Here is a 22739-nt window from a genome sequence, read left to right as displayed (position 1 = left end):
TTTGTTTGAATTTCAGGTCATATGTATGTTCTAACCATGTCTCAAGTTGATTTGTTTCATCTATATTTTGGATATTGCTGTTGACATTTGCAGGGACGTTGCACAATTAAATGTATTTTAATGTTAGCTAGCAGCTGATTTACATCTTTTGTCCCTGTGCAGGCACAAAATAAAACACCACAGAACAATAAGTACCGTTATAAACAATACAAACATGTTTCAAGTTTATGATGCCTCCACAGCATCTCTTCTCTTGAGCTATTTTGAACAGCAGTCACCCAAACAGCGATATGTTCACAGTACCAATATTTTACACATCAGATAATCAGTAATATCAACTGTAACATGAGAAACCAAAGTATATCAGTAGGAGATTTATTAACTGTCATGTTCACTTATTTTTTAACTAGCCTTGATACAACAACATGATAAAATGACTGAAGTTCTGTCTTGACCACCCCAAGATTTTCAGTGTTCCCATCTTGCCACCATTAACTTCTACCAGAATTGCACACATAGACTGTATAATAAAGTATATAATAAAGTGTATAAATATATATTTTTATTCAGTCTATGGTTGCATGCCTAAACTCATAAATCTGGGGTTAAAGTTGATGACAAACAGGCCAACTGAACAATCAAACAGCCCTTAAAGAGGCAGGAGCTAAAACGAAAGTTTCAGACAGAAGGTCAGAAGAGATGCTGCATGAATGTACAGTTAATAGTAAAACAATGCGTTTTTTGAATATTAAAGCATCAAAACCTATCCTAATAGACCCCAAATATACAATTAGAAGCTTGTAAATGTGGCTCTTTAAACCTGATTTCTTTGCTTTTGCTCCACTGATGACCAGAACTGCAACGATTCTAAGAAACACTGTTTAGTTCTGTTGAATTTTGTTGTCCAACACATTCACTTGCAGTTTAGGCTTTGCAAGTCAAAACAATTCTGAATTTAGTTTCTACCCAGCTATGTTCTCTCAGTATGTCTTTTTAAAAAAATGTTTTTAGGACAGTTCACTATAGCAGCTTCTGTTGGATTACGCAGCTAACTCAGTTGTTGCATCATCGCTTCTAAATGTAATAAGAAATCTTGCTGTCAAGGGTTAAAAGTGCATCTTTTCCAGCAGGTGAAAAGTACAAAGAATGTACGACTGTATTTACTTGGAGATGAAAGATGCTAGTAGCAGACTGACAAGCTGTCGGCTGCATGTGCACATATATCGTTAAAAACATGTTGCAAAGAGATGAATGTCGCAAACTGTGTGCAGACTGTGTGCAACCTCAGTTTGTCTCGGTGAGGAGGTAAAAGTGACAAATTAACTCATGAATTTTAAAAGAGCCGTGCAAAATGCTGTCGTGGTTCGTTCAGGTTCTTTGGTTCTCGCTGGCATCCTTTGTGGTCGTCAGCGTCATCAGAGATTCCTCCAGTTTGCACTTAAAACACCCACCACTGATGCATTCTCTGTCATCTTCTGAAGTCGGGCTTTGTGAGCTGTCTTCTGCTTTGCACTTTCTGTTTGACTTGTTGCCATTCCCCAACATGTTTTTCCTTTCTCAGACAGCTGCTTCCTTTTTCTTCAACAAACTCCAAAGCTCAATGATCTGTATCTGATAACGTTCCCAGTTATACTGAATGTCTCGCAGTCGATCTGTCAAACACTGCTGCTAAATCAGCATAAATCCTTCCCCTGCTTGTAAGTAGCCTCTGGCTATTTCAGTTATTTCCAGCTGATCTCTTTCCTGCTCACCTGCCTGACCTCGCTGCCCTCCTGATCAGGCAGTTCAGCCCTGATACTCCCTCCTCAGTCACAGCTACGCCGATAAGCTGTAAGCTGCTGTTGCTGAACTGTAGGGTCCAACATTTTCTTCCCTTCTTGTATTTTAAAACCTGTGAAGGCTGCTTTCTGCCAGCAACAAAAAGCCCAGCTAGAGCCTTTCTTCCTCCACCACTTTTAAAAACTGCTGCTGGTAAAAAGCTCCATATTTTCATGTTCTACATCAAAGTCTGTTGGCATGTTATTTCTCCCTGAGGCCACCCATCCTTTCACAAAGTTAAGACTGGAGTTGAAATGCTGCTACTGAAAATGGATTCTTAATGTTGAATCTTTTCTTCCGAGTTAATGTTCACTGGTCCATCAGTGTTTTGAGGCAACATTTGAACCTGCGTTGTCACAAGGAAAAGATACAGCAAATAGAGCAGGCCTGACTCTGCACTCTGTAATGAAACTGTCATTGATGTCCTTCAACCCTCAGGGCTTCAGGCAGTCAATTACAAACACAATCACACACTAACACGCTCAGTCAAAGTCCATTTGATCCCATGACATAGAATAAGTCATCTTATGGCAGCAGTATATTACAATACATCTCTGTGATCATTATGAAGGAAAATAGGCCAAAGGAGCCAATCAACGAAGGTCACAATTATTAAAGCAGAAAATCACTGGACTTTCTAATCTTTTATTAAATTCAGCTTGTAATAATTAAAATTTGTTCTCATCTCATTTGTTCATTTTCATGTTTTAGCACAAGAAGTTAAAGTGAATGTGTTGTAAGCTGTGTTTTAATATGAACACTTAAAGGTTAAAAGCAGAACGTCTAGCAGAGGTCAAGTTGAAGAGACAGAAATGTGACGTGATAGTTTTAGCATCATTTGCTGAAAGTTAATAGTCTGTGTTTTACAATTAAGGCAGCCGTCCTCCTGCACCCTCACTGTTTCACTCCATCTCTTTCCCTCCATCTCTCGCACTCCTTGCATTCTCCCTCTATCTCACACTGTGCACCCATCTGTTTCAACAACTTCAAAAACACTCAGCTTCTTTTTTCTTTTTTTTTCACAAGTTCACTTTGCTTCAGCCCATCACTCTTTCATGTCTCATAAGCCCGACTTCAAAAAGGAAAGAATCTCATCTTTTATTACTATTTAAGCGCTTCATGAAATGGCAATGCAAATATTTCTTCTATAACATTTGTTCCTTTTTTCTGAGATTCTGCAGAATTAAGCCGATGCATGGGCGTGATGCGCTGCGAGCATGAAAGCGAGACGGAGGGTGAATGAGTGGGAGTGTATTCATCTTAAACCACAGGATCCACTTAGAGATGCATATTGGATTAATAGAGCTGGGATGTTTAATTTGGAGTGGAGTGCTCAAGCTGCGTCAGTCGTGACCTCTCTCATATTTCTGCTCAAATCACTTCCACTCTGGATGGGCTGAAGGCTTTTTATCCTCAAATCAGAGCAACAAGAGCCGTGGGTGTGTTTCTGTGAGAGTTTGTGTGTCCTGTGTGCTGGAAATGAATCCATTATTGGAATAGCCTTTCACTCAAGTATCACTTTTCCAAGCGGCAGGATTCCTCCGAGTCCGAGGATGTTTCTGTGTGTTTTGTCTGTGATTGGAGCCTTTTTATTGGGGTGTCAGGTCTCTCTCACCCGTGGCTGAATTTTTGGCGAGAGGTGTGCGATGTGTCTCACGGCTCTGGCGCCGCTTGACTCCAGCTGCCTTTGAATGCAGCTTCAAAGCTCTGCCTCGCTGAATGTTTCTCTCCACACGTTCTGGCACTATTCACCAACCCCCTCCTCCCCGTGCTCTTCGTCCTCCTCTTCGTCCTCCTCCTCCCCTCCAGCTCTCTGCTGTGTTTTTCCAGTTTACTTTTGCCCCGGCGTCCTTCCCACCTCACTGTGTCCTCTGGTAGCGCCTGTTTGCCGGGCTGAGATAGAGCTTGACTCAACTTTGACCTCGGCAAACGCACCGCAGCGCCAGAGATCAATGGAGTCAGTGGATATATCCAGAAATATGGAGGCTGCTGGCGGATTCTGTATCACCCAGGAGCAGCAGTTTTTGTCTTTGTGTGTCCGGTGCTTCCTGGTTTTTATTTGGATATGATAACATGGAGTAATTGTGTTGGTGGATTTTCCAGTAACGTAAAATGGGATCATGTGTTTATTGTATTTGGAGATCCATAATATTATTTGGCAGAGTCATCAAATCAAGCCAAGTACAGAGAATTTGCACACATTTAACACTTTGATTCACTGAAGATGTTCTATAATAAACAGTGGGCAAATTACACTACCATTCAAAAGTTTTGGGTCACTTAGAAATATTTTGAAAGAAAAGCAGCTTTTGTTTCTGAAAATAATGTTAAATCAGAAATCCAGTCTAGACATCGTTAATGTGTTAAATGACTGTTGTAGCTGGAAACGGCAGATTTTTAATGGAATATCTCCATAGGGGTACAGAGGAACATTTCCAGCAACCATCACTCCTGTGTTCTAATGCTACATTGTGTTAGCTAATGGTGTTGAAAGGCTAATTGATGATTAGAAAACCCTTGTGCAGTTATGTTAGCACATGAATAAAAGTGTGAGTTTTCATGGAAAATATGAAATTGTCTGGGTGACCCCAAACTTTTGAACATTAGTGCATATGGAGTTCCGGTGGTTTGAAACTTTCAGGGGTTCTTGTCAAATGTTCAGTGGTTTGTGCATCTATGTTGTCGATAAACTTAAATATGTCCAGTCTTGTTCTTTATTGCCACACATATATTTCTTTGTTTCTCATACCAAAAATTGATGTCTGTGTTTTCACGTTTAAACTAGCAATCTAAGGAATTTAACAGTTATATTTAGTAGGTGGCAACTGTTTTATCACCATATTTTGTCCATTATGTTCACTGATTTCAGCAATTTGACTCAAAAATTTGCAGATGATCCAAAAACTGACATTACATTCATCTGTCTCTGAAGACTTACAACTTACCTAACTGGTGTAGCTTTCAGCCCCAAGTACTTCTAATGAGGAAATAAATCTTTAAAACTAAAGTTGACCATGTTTTCTAAAGGTATTGTCTTTACATTTGGTAAAAGTTTGTTCATATCTAGAGAGCAATTACTAAAATTAAATGCTCTGATAGTAAAAATAATAACCCATGTAGAAGTCACAGGCCTGCAAAAAGCCTCTCCAATGATTGCATTTGGTTTTGTGTGAGATGGCTGGATGGCCTCTTGGCTGTGTAACTACGTACTTTCCTGCTAGGGCTAAATGATAAATCAACTGTCAAGCGAAGCTGCACTTTAAAGGCTGCGATTAAGGATATATGTTTTGCAGTGCATCTGACCTATGCTGTCCTCCTGCTGTGACAGTCAGGTTTTTGATGGTATTTCATGTGGTAAAGCTCCATCCCATGTTTTTCATCTTTTGCATAATACATACTGAGCTTAAGCTTGAGTTTGAAATATGATATTGCTAGTTAAATCAGAATTGCAATCTCTGTCAGAGGCGGACACGTTGCTTCAGCCAGCAAAGCCGACAGAACAGCAGTGAAAGTGCAGCCACATGTTACATTTCTACCTGAACCTGCAACATCTTGCACAGCTAAACATGCTGGATGATCATTTATTTGTGTATTTTTGAGGCTTTCAGTGTTTTTTGTGGTCTCCATCCTCCTCCAGTTTCATTATGGTGTGTTTATGTATATCTGTATATGCATTACATCTGTACTTACCTACACCAGTTACCGGTTATATACAGAATCTAATTTAAGGGTTCTTTTGTCTTTGCACAGAACCATGTATGTGGTGTTACCTGGGTACATTTCAGAACTTCCTTGCCCCTTAAGCCCTCTTAGATCCTCAGAAAAGCTGCTTTTAACTGTTCCATGATTGAGGCTGGTGGGTAAGGGGAGATTTAGTCTTTACAGGAGCAGTTTCCTCTTTAAATCAAATGTTCCTCCACTGACATTTTAAAGAAAAATCTCAAGTCGTACATGCTTCCAATGGCTTTTGGCTGCTCATAATGGTCCTAATATTTCATATTTGTTTTATTTTAAAAACTGATCCTACAAGTTGCTATCTTCTTTTGCTTCTTTTAATATTTTGTACTATTTTAGTTTTCATAATTGATTTTACACATTTTATATTTTCTTGTTTGTACATAACTTTGTTGTTGCCTATCTAATAACTTCTACAGCAGTTTTATCAACTCAGGTTATTTTTAAATGTGGCATATTAATAAATGATTTTATTTTATATGTTTGCCACGTTTCTGCATTGTAGCTGAATTTGAGCCAGTTTCATTTGATAGTTTTTAACTAAAGTTAGGCTATGTTGACTTTGAATGGGACGTTTTGAAAATGCAATGATGCAGCCTGTTTGTGTGTTTTTAGACATGATGTAGACTAAATCACTGCGCTGCTGTTTCCACCACCACTCTCATGGATTAGTTTTCCAACTGCAATTAAGCAGTGTGCGTTCATGTGTTTTAGAGATGTAGCTTTGGGCCAAATATAAATTATATGAAATAGGGTCACAAATATATACGCTACCAGTCAAAAGTTTGGACACACCTTCTCATTTAATGGGTTTTCAATGGAATTCTGTGGATGAGCTTCATGAGGTAGGCACCTGAAATGGTTCTCCAACAGTCTTGAAGGAGTTCCCAGAGATGCTGAGCACTTGTTGGTCCTTTTTGCCTTCACTCTGTGGTCCATCTCATCACGAACCATCTGGATTGGCTTTAGATCAGGTGACTGTGGAGGCCAGGTCATGTGACCTAAGCAGCACTCCATGCAATTTTTGCAATTTTCCAGACTGACTGACCTCCAGTTCTTAAAGTAGTGATGGACTGTCGTTTCTCTTAGCTGATAGGTTCTTGCCATAATATGGATTCTAATAGTTGTCAAATAAGGCTGTCAAATGTGGACCAACCTGACTTCTGCACAACACAACTGATGGTCCCAGCCCCATTAAGAAGGCAAGAAATTCCACAAATGAACCTTGACAAGTCACACCTGTGAAGTGAAAACCATTTCAGATGACTACCTTATGAAGTTAATGGAGAGAAGGTGTGCAAAGCAGTAACAAAGCAAAGGGTGGCTATTTTGAAGAATCTAAAATATGAAACATGTTTTGATTTATATTTCTAATTTTTTGTTTACTACATAATTCCATATGTGTTCATTCAAAGTTTTGATGCCTTCAGTGAGAATCTACAATGTAAATAGTCATGAAAATAAAGATTAAATGAGAAGATGTGTCCAAACTTTTGACTGGTAGTGCAGTTTTTTAAAAAGAGTCAAATCTTACTTAGGCATTTGTTGGGACTGTTTTCAGCTGTGTATGAATACAGATTTGGTGATCGGCATATGTGGGAGTGACTGAAAATAAGCTACAGTGCCCAGATTCATCATAATAAAAGATAAGGTTTGTTTTCTGCATTTTAAACGATTTTCGGACACAGTACAAAGTAAGCAAAGCATGTTTAGCGGAGAAAGTGAAAAATGTTTGCATCAAACTGCTCATTGTTTTGATTGTGTCAAGTCTGAACTTTAATCTAGAGCTAATTAGTATAGTTGTATAGTGCATTTAAAGATTGTTACCAACCATTCAAAGGAGCCCATTTTCAGTTCAGCCTGTAAGTAAAATGGTTTAGAGATGATATAAATAAACTGCTTTAAAGCCCAGTTGGAAGATTTCTATCAGGGTTTCAGTGCTATCATAACATAGCAGAGAAACATAAAAATATCCTGTAGTAATAAATCACACTTTAATAAAAAGTCCTTCATTGATTGTAAACATGTTTCTAAATGGATCAAAGAGGGCAGTATAAGTTTTAGAAAACCTCCTTTTCAGTTCATTTGCAGTATGTGGATGGACTTTTTTTCTTATTTTGTCTGGGTGTGAGGAAACATTTTCCACGACCTCACAGGGCGGCGGATGAATGAATGAAAGGAAAAATGTGCCTTTGTATGTATATATGAGTGTGGAGCTCAGGTTTTTACACCTGACTTACACCTTTCCCTCCCGCTACGGTCTGCCAAATGTTCGCCCACACTGTCACCACCTGGCTACCTCTGTGTGCTGTGATTGCATCGTGTACATGTGTGTGTTTGTGTGTGCGACGAGGCGCTGCTCTCTAACAGATGGAGTAACCTAATACGCGTCTCATTTCCACCCCGCTGTCCGTTGGCCCTCATGGTCTGCTGCTGATGCTATCTGGACCTTACCAGCATCCCGTCTGCTTTGTTCCTGGAAGCAGCCCGACCCCGCCCTGCCTGCCTCGCCGCCGCCGTCCCCGGACTCAGACGCACTCTGGTCCCCCAAGAGGAGTGACGTCAGGTGGGCCAGGTCTCGGGTTACCTGGGTGCAGGTTCCTGTGAGTGAAATGTGTCTGGAAAAAACAGCATATTGTTTACAGTCATTGAACGGATGCTGCTTTTGTTGTGGACGGAAGCCTGAAGTCATGACTGAATGCTGAAGCTGCTGGGAGGCAGAACACTCAAACAGACACCTTATAAGTCCACATTGGTTTTATTTACATAATATAAGACATTTGGATAATTTTGTAAAATATATATTTTTTTAAAAACATGACAGCATTTAAGTTTTTTTTTTTTAATTAATAGGCTAAAACAAGAGCAGCTGGAAGTAAAATAAGATTAAATACCTGAGTTGCCCACAAGATTTAAAAAAAAAAAAAAAAGATTTAGATTATTCTACAGGTTGCAGATGAAGTATAGCAACTGTAATGATAAAAAATATTTCTGTTTATAAAAATACATACTTTTGATGTGGACATTATTCACTTCTTTTGTTCTTCTTTTTACAGTCAGTGTTTTTGTTTTTATATATATATATATATTATATATATAAAATAGCTGTTAATTTCATTATTTTTATTATTTTTTGTGCAATTTTCTAGTTCTTGATTTACCTGTTTTATTGATGGCAGAGATCTGTAAAATAGCGTTTTTTTCTGATTTAAATGCAATGAAAAGGTGATCAAATATGGTAAAAGATCACATAACCATTTATAAAAAATGCAGATTTGCAAAAATTGTTTACAGTTTTGTTTTAAAATAACACTTTTAAAACTGTGATTTTACAAGTTATCATCTGTAATTTGACAGAGTAACTGTAAATTGTTCATAAATTACTGTTAAAATTGTTCAGTACATTGATTTTTTTGATAGTTTAGTTGAAAATTGCTTGATATTTAATATGAAGCACCTCATTTTTTCCTTTTGTCTAAAATGCGGTTATAATGTCAACATATCACAAAACACAAATTTGTTTTGTCATTTTACGGATATGTTTAGCTGTTCCAAGCCCAGTAAAAACACCTGCAGCATAATCCAATCATTAAAAGACAGTAGTGAGGAAATATGAGGTGGTAAAACCAGTAAGACCTTTAAAGATAAATAAAGTGTAGGGTTAAGGAAGCTCACAATGATGAGTGTTATAATTACCACTAGTAATAAATCTTACAGCAGAATGATGAAGAGTCGATGCATGCATGTATAAAATGTCACCACAATCCACCCAAAAAGTTGCCTCATTAAGCGTTTTTCTATAATTCAGTGCTAAACCTGATTTATTCCTGTAAAAACTTTACCTTACAGACTTTAACAAAGTCCCTTCATGTCTGATCACCAGAGCTGACACTGGCTGCTCTCTCTGCCTCCTGGACAGGTACTGCTTTGTTACCGGGACCAGGTGGCGGCGGCTCCTCCATCCGTCTCCGTGGCAGCTAGAGGTGAAACTCCATCAGCCAAATGAATTAGTCTCATTGGCTGGGTAATTTATTGATGTTTCCCTCTCCTGGGGATAATGGGTGTTGGGGGCGGCTGATTGATGAGGCGTTGTGGTGCGTGTCTGCCTTCACAGCGTGTCAACCACAGTCAACCCTCAGTCAAGTCTGCTGCGTTACGAGTCGCCGGATTTGACTTATGTAACTCCCAGACTGATGGCCTCCCGAACATCAAATATGTTCATTTGACAGGCCATTAATAGATTATGTGAAAGCCTGTTTTATGTCAGAGCTGCAGTAACTTAAAGCCTTCAGATGTCAGGAATAAGTGACCTCACCAGGGGGTAATAGATAAGCTGAAATCTGCAGCACTTGATCATTGTTTAATTGGTGTCTATGCAGAGGAAGAAGCAGATATTATGATAAAGCACACTCATATCAGAGTCATATATCCTCCGCAGCTGAACTGGACCATGTTTGTGGGTCTGATATACATATTTTAATGCCTGTGGAAGCTGAGAGGCCCCAAATCCACTGAGTAAACATTATCTGGCTGGTGCAGTAGGTGGACGGAGGTAAAAGAGGACAGGCGGCGACGTTTCACTCATTGCCTTGTAGTGCTGATCCGCCTGTAAAAAGGCCTTCAGTCTCTGGAGAAACAGTTTTCCAGCAGCCAGACTTCTGCCTCCATCTGTGACACTGACAAAATAAATGCTACTTGCTAATTTTAAAGCATGACCCAATATGTGTCCTGTGGGCTGCAGCTTTGCTAATGTGTGCTCTTGACCTCCTGCAGTTGCATCCAGAATGTCACAGGTCCCTGACACACAGCTCCTTTCCCCCTCCATTAAAGGATACCTGATCCGGCGCAGGCTTTCACCGATGAAAGAGAGCGAGCGGCATGCGTAGGAAAATGGGCTCACAGTGGTTCTTAACTCTCAGAGCCGCTGAATGGCATTTATGAAGAGCCCTCTAGTCTTTCTCTTTACCATCACAGAGTGGCTCTCTTCTTCATGGTGTAAGAGATACTACAGATAGCAGCCGAATTACCGGGTCTGATGTAGGAGGATTTCAGAGAAACCAAGAAAATGAGAATCAAATAGCTATTATGTGCATGTACACATTCACCCATTCCCAGTAACCGAATATAAGAGGCTTCTGCTCGCGTCTTACCAGGAATAGAAAACTTAGTTTGTGTTTTTTGTGCATGTGCGCATGACTTCCCTCCTTTCAGTCTGTTTTACTTGTCTCAGCTGGCAATCTGCACATCTGTCTGCTCTCTGATCACAGAGGGAAGAGCTTCGCAGCAGGACGTTCATAGCCTGAAAAACCGAGCAGATGTGCGGCGCTCTTGAGCATCCTCTCATGCTCGCCCGTAACATCCTCAAATGCTTCTCCTAACCTTTCTTCATGCTGCAACTGCTACGCTGAGCCTGCATGATGTTTTAAAACCTGATTCGTATTCAAAAATCCAACCACAGTGTGCTACAGAGGAGGTAATTTAAAGGTTTACTTAAACTAGGGCTGAATAACTGTCCACATGTGGTAAATACAGATTATTTCACATTATTCACTTTAATCAGACACTGATATTCAACAATTTCAACAACCATAACACATCACATCTCTTAAAAAAATTCAAAAAAATAGCTTCAAACCCAAGCTTACAACCTCACCACACATTCAAGCATATTTTTGATGCCATTGTAGGCAGTGTCAGAGATTTCTCTAATATATTTTCTTTTATCTGCATGGCTGAATAATTTGATTTTCTCTGTACAAGGTCAAATATGTTCTGTTGCAACACACCTGGACCAAATTTAATACAATGAGTCTACAGTGATTCACACAAATTAACACAAAAAGTTTGATTTAGTGTCAACTTTATTCTTTCATGATGGTTCACACTGAATGAATTTGTAATATGCTCAAATAACTTGTGTGCAGTTTGTGCTTATTCACTACAAACATTGAGTAAAGATGATGCAGATATTACCTGCAGCTGCCAAGCAATTCTGTATCAACAAAACTTTAAAAATCTTGTGTCAAGGTTGCGAAAAAATACACCAAACAAGAACAATACTCGGCCAAGGCTGCTCAGTCGTATCATTTCTGATGGCTGAAATGTTGGAAAAATTTATGGCGTAAATCACAGCCCCATAATATGGTCATTTAATATAGACATATACAAACAAAATGACCTTGCGCTGAGCACAGGCGTGTGTTATGCATGTGTATGTTATGTATGGATACCGTGACCTAAATATGTAGCAGGCGGCGAGAATTGATGGGACTCTGAAACACCCCCACAATTTAATCAGTTGTTCCTTGGATTATTTCTGATGGATAAGTCCTGATAAGTCCTCAGTGGTGGATTTGTAGTAGGATCACAATCATGTGATCGTCGGCGGGCAGCTGACGCAGTGTTCACTTGTTGTCATAGTTACAGTAACGCCGTGCCGCTATCTCACAATGATACAGAAATCTTTAACGAATCCGTGGATCCAGTCTATAAGCCGCATCACTTCCAAAATCTAATCACTTGGTCGTTGTGTCATGTCTGACCTTCCCTGAAAATTTCATCCAAATCTGTTTGTCCGTTTTTGAGTAATGTTGCTAACAGACAGACAGACATAAACATACATCAATTGTCACATAACTCCTTGGCAGAGTAGTCGTAGTAGTAGTAGGAAGTTTTCAATGGTTATGAGTGCCGGCTTTCACTATAAATCAGAACTTACTTTACTTTGGTCATTCTAATATACGGTTGTGTTCTGTGTTTTTCTCTGCAACGACAATTTACCATTAACTAGGTCTGAATAACAACCTACACTCTGAGTTGGAGGACTTCATTTTTTACTGCTGCATATCCCAGTAAAATGTGGTCAAAATGTAAAGTTTAAATCAATGTCCTTGAAAAACTTCCACTTTTCAAACCTACTCTGTCTTTTTACTGGTGACTGTAGTTAACAATAGAAGTGTTTTTCTGATGGAAAAATGTTCACTTGAAAGTGTCTTCACCTCCGTTCACATCACCCAGAATGAAGTGTGTATGTATGGACTTAACTAGCCCTAAAATTTGCTGTTTTTTTTTTTGTCTGAATGCAGATTTAAACGGAGGCAAAAGCCTTGAACTTAAGCTTTGTGACTTATGAATTAAATTTATCTTGAGAGGCTAGCTTTTGCTTTGTTTTTTTTTGTTTTTTTTGCCTTTATTGGACAGTTAAAGTGAAGTGATGGACAGGAAACATGGCATATTAGTGAGGGGTATTACATCCAACCAGGGCTGTTGCACACCAGCATTCAGTTGGTCATAGTGAAAGAGTGATGTTCATTTCAGATACCCTGACATATTTCTGTTTATATTATCACATGAACCTCTTTATATGCTCAGAAACAGCACACAGAAATACACATTATACGTCCCTCACACACAAAAAAACAGCTGTCATATTGTTTCTCAGTGATATCCAAGGACCCAAAGCAATGTGTCGGCGGACGAGCGTCATTTGACCTCAGAGAAGCATGAAGAGAAAGAAATTAAACCACCCAAGCAAGGAAAAATCAAATAACAAAGATGAAATGTCGAGCCGTTGCAGCACAGAAACCAATAACTTCCTCTAATGTCCCCTAAACCAGTGTCTCTCCCCCCCTGCACTCCCATCCTCAGCAAGCAGTTGTGGCTATCACTCTCAACAAAGTGATGTAGTGGACTAGCAGCGGTATAAATGGATTTCAGCATCCCGAGCTATTCTCCTGTCCAAAGCTTCATTTCACTCAGTCTCGGCTCCCCTGCTAAGTTCAGTAATGGAGCTTTAAATCCCCTCTGTTGTTGGGTCCTCACTCATTTTGCTACTGGGTCGATGATAGAGCTCTCGCTTCTTGTGCCACCTTGTTGATAAGACTTCACTTTGTGCCTTGAAACACCCCTGATTATTTTCTCTGCTCACACTAACCGTGCAGCCCTCCTCCACCCTGCATGTTCTGAATGCAGCCAAACCTCTCCCACTTGTAAAATGGCATTAATTCTGTCTTTTTAAACACTCTGTGAGCTCTTCACAGGCTGCTGTTTTTGTAGCATTAAAAGGGCAAATCCCGGATCTTACTTTTCATGTGTTGCAGCAGCTTTCTTTGTATTTCATATCATCAGCTATTATTGCAGTATTGTGTGTGTGTTTATTCCTGTGCTTGTGTGAGAAGTCCCATTAGAGAAAACAACAGAAAAACTGGGGAGAGGGGAAGAGAAGCTGTGCAGGGAAAGCTTTCTGTAGCTGAGATCATTAAGGATGAGATCGTTGTTCAGAGGGAGTCGCATCTAGTTGAGTGTTTCATGTTTTCGAGCTACACTGACGCCTATTTTCTGGCAAAGTTGCTGTGATTATCGAAGCTTTCCAAAAGACGTGGCCCGACTTTCACCTCATCTGACTCTTTGGTGTGTTGCTCTTCTGTTTCCCTGCAGAGGCCTTCGACCTGGTGCTGCGTCACGGCCGTAACTCCACCCTGGCCACGCTGAAGTCTGAGTTTCCAGGCCTCGGAGGCGGTGCTCAGAGCTCCGTGGGGCAGCTCTTCCTGGATATGTCGCTCTACATCCTCGGCTCGGACTCCACGGTGGACCACATGGTGACGGTGCTCTTTGGTCGCCTCTTCCCCCTCACGTACCGCCGCCTGCTGGGGGGTAGTGGCTCATCTGTGTCTGAGGAATGTGTCAGAGGAGCCTGGAAGGACTCAGGAGCGTTTGGACCTTATCCTAAACTCATGATGACACGTCTGTCCCGCTCCCTGCTAGCTACGAGAGTCTTCCTTCAGGCGCTGAACCTGGGCATCGAGGTCGTCAACACCACGGACCACCTGCGGCCCGGTCGGGACTGCAGCCGGGCCCTGCTCAGGCTCTGGTACTGCCCTCACTGCCAGGGCATGCTGGGACCGCCCGCCTGCAGGGGCTTCTGCCAGGCGGTGATGCACGGCTGCCTGGGGGGGGCGGCAGAGGTGCAGCCTCACTGGAGGAGCTACATCGACGGACTGGGGAAGCTGGCAGGAGCCATGAGGGGAGAGCAGGACATGGAGGCCGTGGTTCTCAGCATGCCCTCAATGATTAGACTGGCTCTGAAGCACGCAGTGAACGCCCGCAGCCGCCTTAACACCCTGGTGAGTGCAGTCCAATAACACACACTCACACTTAGTCAGGTGTCAGACTGTCTGCGGCACTTTACTAAAACATGACAACACTGTGTGACTGTGTTCCTGGAGGCTCTGGTGAGACAAAGAAATTATCACCTACAGGAGGTTCAGTTTGAGTTTAAAGGCCAAATAGATGCCAGAACATAGCATCACACCACGAGACAGGATTTTTTAAATCAAGGAAACAATCATCTCAGTTTGCACAGCAACCTTTAGAGTCAAAGACAAACGAGAATCCGCCTCATTCACTTCAGTTGTAGCCATTAGACTCATTACTTCCTGTTTTGGTACAAACTCGTCCATGAGAGAAGACAAGAGGATATTGTGTTTCAAAATGCTGCAGAACCCATTACAATTACAGCTGTTTACGTTGTGCCCGTGCCTGAGAAGTAAACATATCTATTTATCCATCCATCCAGCCATCTATCCTTCCATTCATCCATCCATCCATCCGTCCATCCATCCATCATCCATCTTTCTATCATCCATCCATTCATCTATCTATCTATCATCCATCTATCTATCTATCCTTCCATTCATCCATCCATCCATCTATCATCCATCTATCATCCATCTATCTATCCTTCCATCCATCCATCCATCCATCTATCCATCTATCATCCATCTATCCTTCCATCCATCCATCCATCCATCCATCTATCCATCCATCCGTCCATCCATCCATCCATCCATCCATCCATCATCTTTTATCCATCCATCCATCATCCATCTTTTATCCATCCATCCATCCATCCATCTATCTATCATCCATCTATCTATCCTTCCATCCATCCATCTATCCATCAATCTGTCCATCCATCCGTCCATCGATACATCCATCCATCCATCCATCCATCTTTCCAGGCAGGGGACACCCTGAACAGGTCACCAGTCTATCACAGGGCTACATACAGGGACAAACAATTCGAAGTTCAACTACGTTTGCAAATTTGCAGAGTCATTCCAATGGAATAATGATGCATTTTGTTTGAGATTCTAGCTTCTCCCTGCTTGGTGCACTACTACACTGCGATACGTTAAACCTACAGTGCAGAACTTTTGTCTCCTCCTTCTGGAAGTGAAAGTTGGTGTTTCTTGTCCTATAGCCACTCAGTCTGACTCACCGGATATAGACTATGGGTATAAATCAGCCATTGGCAGCTCATTTCAGGCGAGTTTCTCCTCCCATCTGCTGTCCCTGTGTTACTGTTTTTAAAATTCACAACAGGAAACAACAATTTCTGAGCAGCAACCGACTGCACTGAAAATTTCAAGTTTTGCAGAGGATTTGCAGAGTGAACCCTGAAGTAGCATCCTTCACGTAGCTCGCCCAAGATGACTGTAATTGGTTTCAGGAAATACAAACAAGCCAGAACATTTTTTTCCCCTTCTATACCAGAATGATAGCGTGGTGCTGCCAGTCCATTATATTATACAGAGTGAGCTGGAAACAGGAGGCATCACTTTAAACAGCACTGATCTGTCAGAGCAATCAAGGTTTATTGTCGTATTAATTGTTGACGAGATAATGATGCCACAGAGAAGAAAATGATACCAGCAAATGACACCCGCAGGTTGCTCTGCTGTATATTAAGGATTTTCATGTTATTCACCAACCTGTTCATTAATTTGAGATTCAATCGCTGCTTTTCATCAACACTACCCATGTTGTGCTTGTGTAGGAAATGTGGTTGAGGGTATTAAGTATGCCACTTTTGCCACTTAAACTGAGCAAGGCATCTGATGTATGGACAGTCTGCAGTAATGGTGCAGACTGGGACTTAAGGATTTGGGGAAAATATGTAATTATGATTTTTTTGACAGACATCGCAATTTGATTTGATACAGTTTTTTTAAAGTCAGTTCAAGATTCATGGTGTGATAAATGTAAAACGTGATTAAACATTACCACAGGAGACACCATTAAGAGTGCAACAGCAACACAAAGAGGATGATATGAATTTATAAAACCATTGACAGGACAGTTTAAGCCCTCAGATTACAGCATTTACATTTACAGCCTACTACAATTTACAGCTTTCCTTATTTAACAGCCACACGTCATGTATAAATTGCAGCCTTTGCGATTTGCTTATTGCATTGTTTCACATTTAGATTTAAAAAGCGATTGCTCAGGCCTAGTGAAGACCCTGTCATTACACAAGAACTGTTGACACATGCTTGTGACATATACCTCACCATTAGTCACTTTCTTTTTTCTTCCTCAAAATGTGGAGTTTTATTTTATCTGGAACATCTTCTTTTCTCAGATGGAAAGCATGTCATCTTTGACAGCATTTTAAATCTATAATGGTCACAAATAGTCCGACACTAATGTTCCTCCATAACAACACAGTGAGTTGCTGTTCCAGTCTGGGTCACGTTCTAGTATTTTCTGACAAAGTAAAACTAAGAGTGACATCATGACGGTTGCTGAAGACAGACAGTAATGCTAATGATTTTACTGAATAAACTTCCTCCCCTCTGCGTTCACATCGCTCCTCCTGAAATGCGTCTCAACACGCAGCTGACGGAGTGATACTAAAATATTTTCTACACTTATGTTATTTCTACAGTTACTTACTGGCTTTAAAGCTGTTAGCTAACACTATGCTAGGTTGGCATAGCTACAGTGATGTTAATACTCACATAAACAGACAGGCAGTAACTTAGGCTAGGTTAGCACAGCTTTTGCAAGGCAATGTAAATGAAAAACATGACCGACGCAACGAAGCACGGGTCACTTGTCATGACAACGAGAGTTTAACTGAAATGGGAGTCATGTTGAGTCATTGTTAATTTCACAGTGTCATTCTAAATGTACCTGTCGGCTCAGCTCACTCCTGTAATGTTGCCTGGCTGTAGCTAACTCCTGTAAGTTACTGAGCTTCATGTATTGGACAAACAAGGACGTCATTCTGCGCGACTCCGATACTGAACAGAATTTACTGTTTTATGAGAAATTAAGAATATATCGGCGTTTAACTGGCAAAACGCCGGCCAATGACAGGGTTATAATCGACCGATTTAACTGTCCGGCTGATAAATCGGTCAGGCCCTACATAAAACCCATTTCTACTGGTGCAAAGTGTAGGTGCGTCATCACAAAACTTTGAATTAAAACTCTAAATACTGTGAAATATGGAGAGATTCACCCATCAACATTGTGTGAGCTCACTTAGCAAAGGCTGCAAGGTAACATACGTTCCTTTCTATGCAAAAGTCTGTTTGACGCTGCCAGTATGTATCTTTAAATAGACTCACTATAATGCGTCCTTTTCCTGTGTTCAGTGCAGGAGATGCAGGCTGAGAGAGTTTCCTCTTCCTTGGACAAACATATAGTTTCTCCACATCCAAACCAAGAATGTGCCTTGCGCCGAGTTGGACCGAAAAAGAGAAGCATTAGGCAGACGTGTGAGGAGGATGAACTAGCATGTATTCTTCTGTTCAGTCAGACAGATGCAGCCAACACGTCTCGTTTCAACTCGTCTCTCGCTCCTCGGCTGCAGTGACCCGTTATGTGTGATTGTTCAGCTGCAATAAAACCGTCAGGTTTGCTCGTAGCCCAAATGTGAAGTGGGGGAGAAGTGATCATGAAATATGGAGGCCTCTTTCTGCCAGAGTTACAGGGCTGGATGTGCTTTTGCTTCGGTTTGACTGCTGAACTTTTCACTCTCACACCCCGAATTCCCGCGGTGACCAGGTTTTCACTCAGAAGCCATCATTTATTAACACACAGGTTGACCTCACTTACTCTGCAGTATGAGGGCGTGGCTGCATCCGTGAATCCCTGACTTAGGGGGAAACAGCTCTCGCTCTATCTCTCTTGTGTGTCTGTGTGTTTTAGATCCTTATCCAAAATTAATTAAGTCTTGTGTGGGTTTACTTAAGACTGCAGTCATTACAGATGACTTTGCATTGTGTTTAAGGCTGTGGTCTGGTTCCAGTATATGGGATTAAAGCTGCTATGACAGTGCATTGTTTAGCTCAGTGGAAGGTGGTGTGTGTGAATGTAATCTTGCAGAGACACTCCTCTCTCAGCGGTGTCATTGAAGGGACAGAGGCATCGTCTCCCTGAAGGCTAATTTTGTCTCACTGAGGAGTCATCAGAGACCAACCAGAATTAGACAACACCTGATTAGTTCGCCTCAGATTAAAACTTTAGCATTTGGCTGAATGAACTTGGGGATTAAAGGGCCATTGCTGTGGTTTCCAGGATTTTAATACCAATAAAAAATGACCTCTCAGAGTCTGGTTTGAAATATATAGTCAGCTTTCTTTAAAGTTATTGTTTGTCATTTACATATTTGGTACATTGTATTGTGACTTAGAGCAAAACAGTATGAAAACCGTTTTTGCTAATGGGTTTGATGATACCACCACCATGCCAGCTGCATACAGATGTGCTGTTTCCTCTTATATAATAACATAATAACTATATTTGACTAGATAAAATAGTAATAAGGCAGGTCAATACAAGGATCTTGTATAGCTTGTAAGAGAAAATGTCATATAGTTGTGTCGAAACAGTATTTAACATTTTGTTTCGTGTAAAAAGTTGCGCCAGAATTGTTGAAAATATTGAAAATATATCAAAAACTCTCTATTTGCGCTGTCTTACTATCGAATAATATGCTGTACAGTTTTTTTAGGAGGAGAACTTTCAAGTGACAGCAGCACCTGACAAATTGACTTGTTTGTAGACGAGGAGACAGTTTCAGTGAAAAAATAGTGCAATCAATGTGTTGCTAGCAGAAGATCCATCTTTGTCAGTTTTATTTCCTCCTTCATGACCTTCGTCTTGGCCTGAAAGGGAGTCGGTCAGTCGGTCGCCACCCGGCTGTAATGACCAGACATTTCTAATAGGTTTGGATTTCTTGTCAGTGCTTTTTTTTTTTTTTTTTTTTTTTACATTTTTGCCTTCAGTTGACAGCGGACACATTGGAAATGCTTGCATTAACAACTAAATTCCTTCATGATTAAACAGAAATTTAAATACACACTAGTCAAGTAGCTTAAAAACTGGTTATTTTCTTGGGTGGAAGCATATTTTACACACATTACTGTGATGAGCTGCATTATCGTTTTAGATTGAGTGGGTTCACACCGTCTGTAGGTAAACAATGTCACACTGGTTTGGAAAGTGTAGCTAATTTTAGCATTGCTAGCATCAGCAGCTTTTTTCCTTACAGGTTAACATCCACGTATCTGTGCTGAATGAGATTCCACGTTGCTCGAGTCAACTGGTTGTTTGGAAGTTTATTCTGACAGCCTACATTTAACCTCCTACAATCAGTTTTCTTGATAAAAATATTGCCAAATTGTGCTGATTTTACAAGATCTCATCTGTCCTCCTGTCACCTTGTTGATTTCCAACATTTACAGGAATAGGAACACTGCATAGCGTCTTAGACACAACAGTTAACCAATGTTCTACAATAATGAAACATTGTATGCACCAAATGCATATTATCTGTATCTAGTATGAAATTATTTCATCTAAATCTGAAGCATCTGTGTTATCTGATTTTGTGCTGTCGTTGCACTCTTTGCAATACTTGCACACGTTGCACTGCCATTTACAGAACATTTTAATTTCCACATTTCACTGTATGTGTTTACTGGAGATCCACCGATACTGGTTTCATAGGGCTGCTGCTGATGCTGGTTATTGGTGATTGGGGGTGGCATGGCTCAGTGGGTAGAGTGGCCATCTGGTAACCGGAGGGTTACCGGTTCGATCCTCGCCTGGAGAGCTCATGTCGAGGTGTCCCTGTCTCTGAACCCCTAACTGCTCCTGATGGGTCGTTGTTAGCGGCTTGCATGGCAGCTTCCGCCATCAGTGTGTGAATGTGTGTGTGAATGGGTGAATGTGATGTATAATGTAAAGCGCTTTGGGTATCGTTACAGGTATAGTAAAGCGCTATATAAATACAGACCATTTACCATTTACCATTAAGAAAGGTTGATAACCAGTATTTGGACCAGATATTCAGAGCATGTGTTAGCAAAGAATCTGTCAGTCATAACTAGACTTCTTCATTAATAAGGCTGACTATAACTAAATATATAAAATAGGAACAGGAGTGACAAACTGTCTCCTCTGTTTATGTGGGATCAACTGAGATTGATCAGTTTGTGCAGTTACGTCTCCTGCTCATCTGTTTTTTTTTTTTTTAAATCTTTCATTGTTCTATCACTTTTATTGTCCACTAAGGTACATATCTTAAAGCATTATTAATTATTATTTTCCAGACTTGGTTTCAGGTTAGTATACGGCTGCCATCTAACTTAGCTGCTAGCCGTTAGTGTAGCTTTAGCCACTGTGAAAGAAGCTAACTTCCTGGTTTGTGTTTCTTGTTTAGTTTTTGCTGGTTGAGAGACACTTCTGAGACCACAGAGTGACAACAGACAGAGAGAAGAGGTTGTTTCAGATCTGAAGTAGTGCATTTAATTCTTCAACAATTGGTTATTAACAATACTAATACCGATAATCAGAAAAATATAAGCCATGGTAATGAGATCGGCAGATAATCGGTCTATCCCTAGTTTCTACTATAGTATAATTGTGCATTTTACACTATGTTGTGCACTTTGTACTTCAGTATATATTTTCTTATTTCTTGTTTTTGACCTTACTTACCAGATATTCCTGCTTATGTATTACTCCAACAATGAGTTATGTGATGATCGGCGTATGTTTGGCTATCCGTCTGTATGCGTCATTGCTCAAAATGGACTAATGGATTTGGATGAAATTTTCAGGAAAGTTCTGAAATGACACAAGGACCACCTCATTAGACTCTGGCAGTGATGCGGCTTATAGTCTGGATCCACGGATTTGTTAAAGATTTCTGTATCATTGCGAGATAGTGGCACGGCGTCACTGTAACTATGGCAACAAGTGAATGCTACCTCAGCTGCTTGCTGACGATCACATGATTGCGATCCTACTACAAATCCATCGCTGCAGACTTATCGGGACTTTTACGTCAAAAACGATACAAGGAACAACTGATTAAACTGTGAGGGTGTTTCTGAGTCACATCAATTCCCAACACCCGCTACATATTTAGGTCATGTGATTCGGTATCCATACATGACGTTACATAAAACACGGCTGTGCTCAGCGCAAGGTCATTTTGTTTGTGGTTACATCTATGTTAAATGGCCACTTTCTATGGTGCCGTGATTTCTAATCTTTAATAACCAATAAACAAATGCTGCCTTTCTATAAAAAAAAACGCTGCATTTCTGACAATGCAGTATGGAGGAATGAGCAGCCTTGGTGGAGTACTGCACTCTCTGAGTGCTTTTCTAGTTTGTATTTTTGGTGGTGCCAACAATAGAATTTCCCCCAATAAAGTATTTCTATTCTGTTCTATTCTAAAGGTACAAATGTAGATATGTTTTGACAAATGGTTACCAGTAATGTGAGCTAAAAATGTGCAAATTTGCAGCTGTGGTTCTGAGCATTAAGTAACCTTCTAGTTCGATATTTTGTACAGCAGCATAATGGATCAACGGTGTAACGTGTCTTGTTCTGTGGTTTCACGTGATGCCGAGTGTGTCGCAGCTGTGGTCAGTATCTCCCACTTAACCTCCCCTCGAGTCAGAGCACAGACCTCCGTTACCAAGGGTGACAGACGGATCGACTACCTGAGTAAAAGGGTCCTCGAGGTGTGAGGGAGACGTCTCCTCTGCTCTCTCTCTCTCTCCTTTTTCCTCCCTGGACTTGAAGTATGTAACTGTGCTGAGGAGGTGACCACTCATCGTCCATCCGCCGGCCCACTATCTGGCATGTTAACATTCATTTCCTCCACCTGGCTGCAGCTCCAGCGTGAATCAGCCAATGTTCACAGAGACGGTGAGGGCAGCCAAGAAGCCCTGCAGCTCCAATCTATTCCCCTGTCAACTTCCCAGCCCTCTCCTGGAGTTTGATGTCATCCACCTCCATCTCTACCTCTCATCCTCAGCATCCCTCTCTCTCCTTTTCCTCTCTTTCATCCCCACCCCCCCACTACATTTATT

At 40.8% G+C, this 22739-nt stretch overlaps 1 protein-coding gene across 1 annotated transcript in view; it reads left to right on the top strand.

The window, feature by feature from the left end:
* gpc3 (glypican 3) overlaps positions 1-22739 on the top strand; it is a 150351-nt gene that overhangs the window by 75141 nt on the left and 52471 nt on the right. The window contains exon 3 of the mRNA XM_023283393.3: positions 13990-14675. Within this exon, the coding sequence (XP_023139161.2) occupies positions 13990-14675 (686 nt within the window). The remainder of the gene's footprint in view (positions 1-13989; positions 14676-22739) is intronic.

This window comes from Amphiprion ocellaris, chromosome 13 (assembly GCF_022539595.1).
Source record: "Amphiprion ocellaris isolate individual 3 ecotype Okinawa chromosome 13, ASM2253959v1, whole genome shotgun sequence".
Lineage (NCBI taxonomy): Eukaryota > Metazoa > Chordata > Actinopteri > Pomacentridae > Amphiprion > Amphiprion ocellaris.
This window is presented reverse-complemented; position numbering and strand designations above follow the sequence as displayed.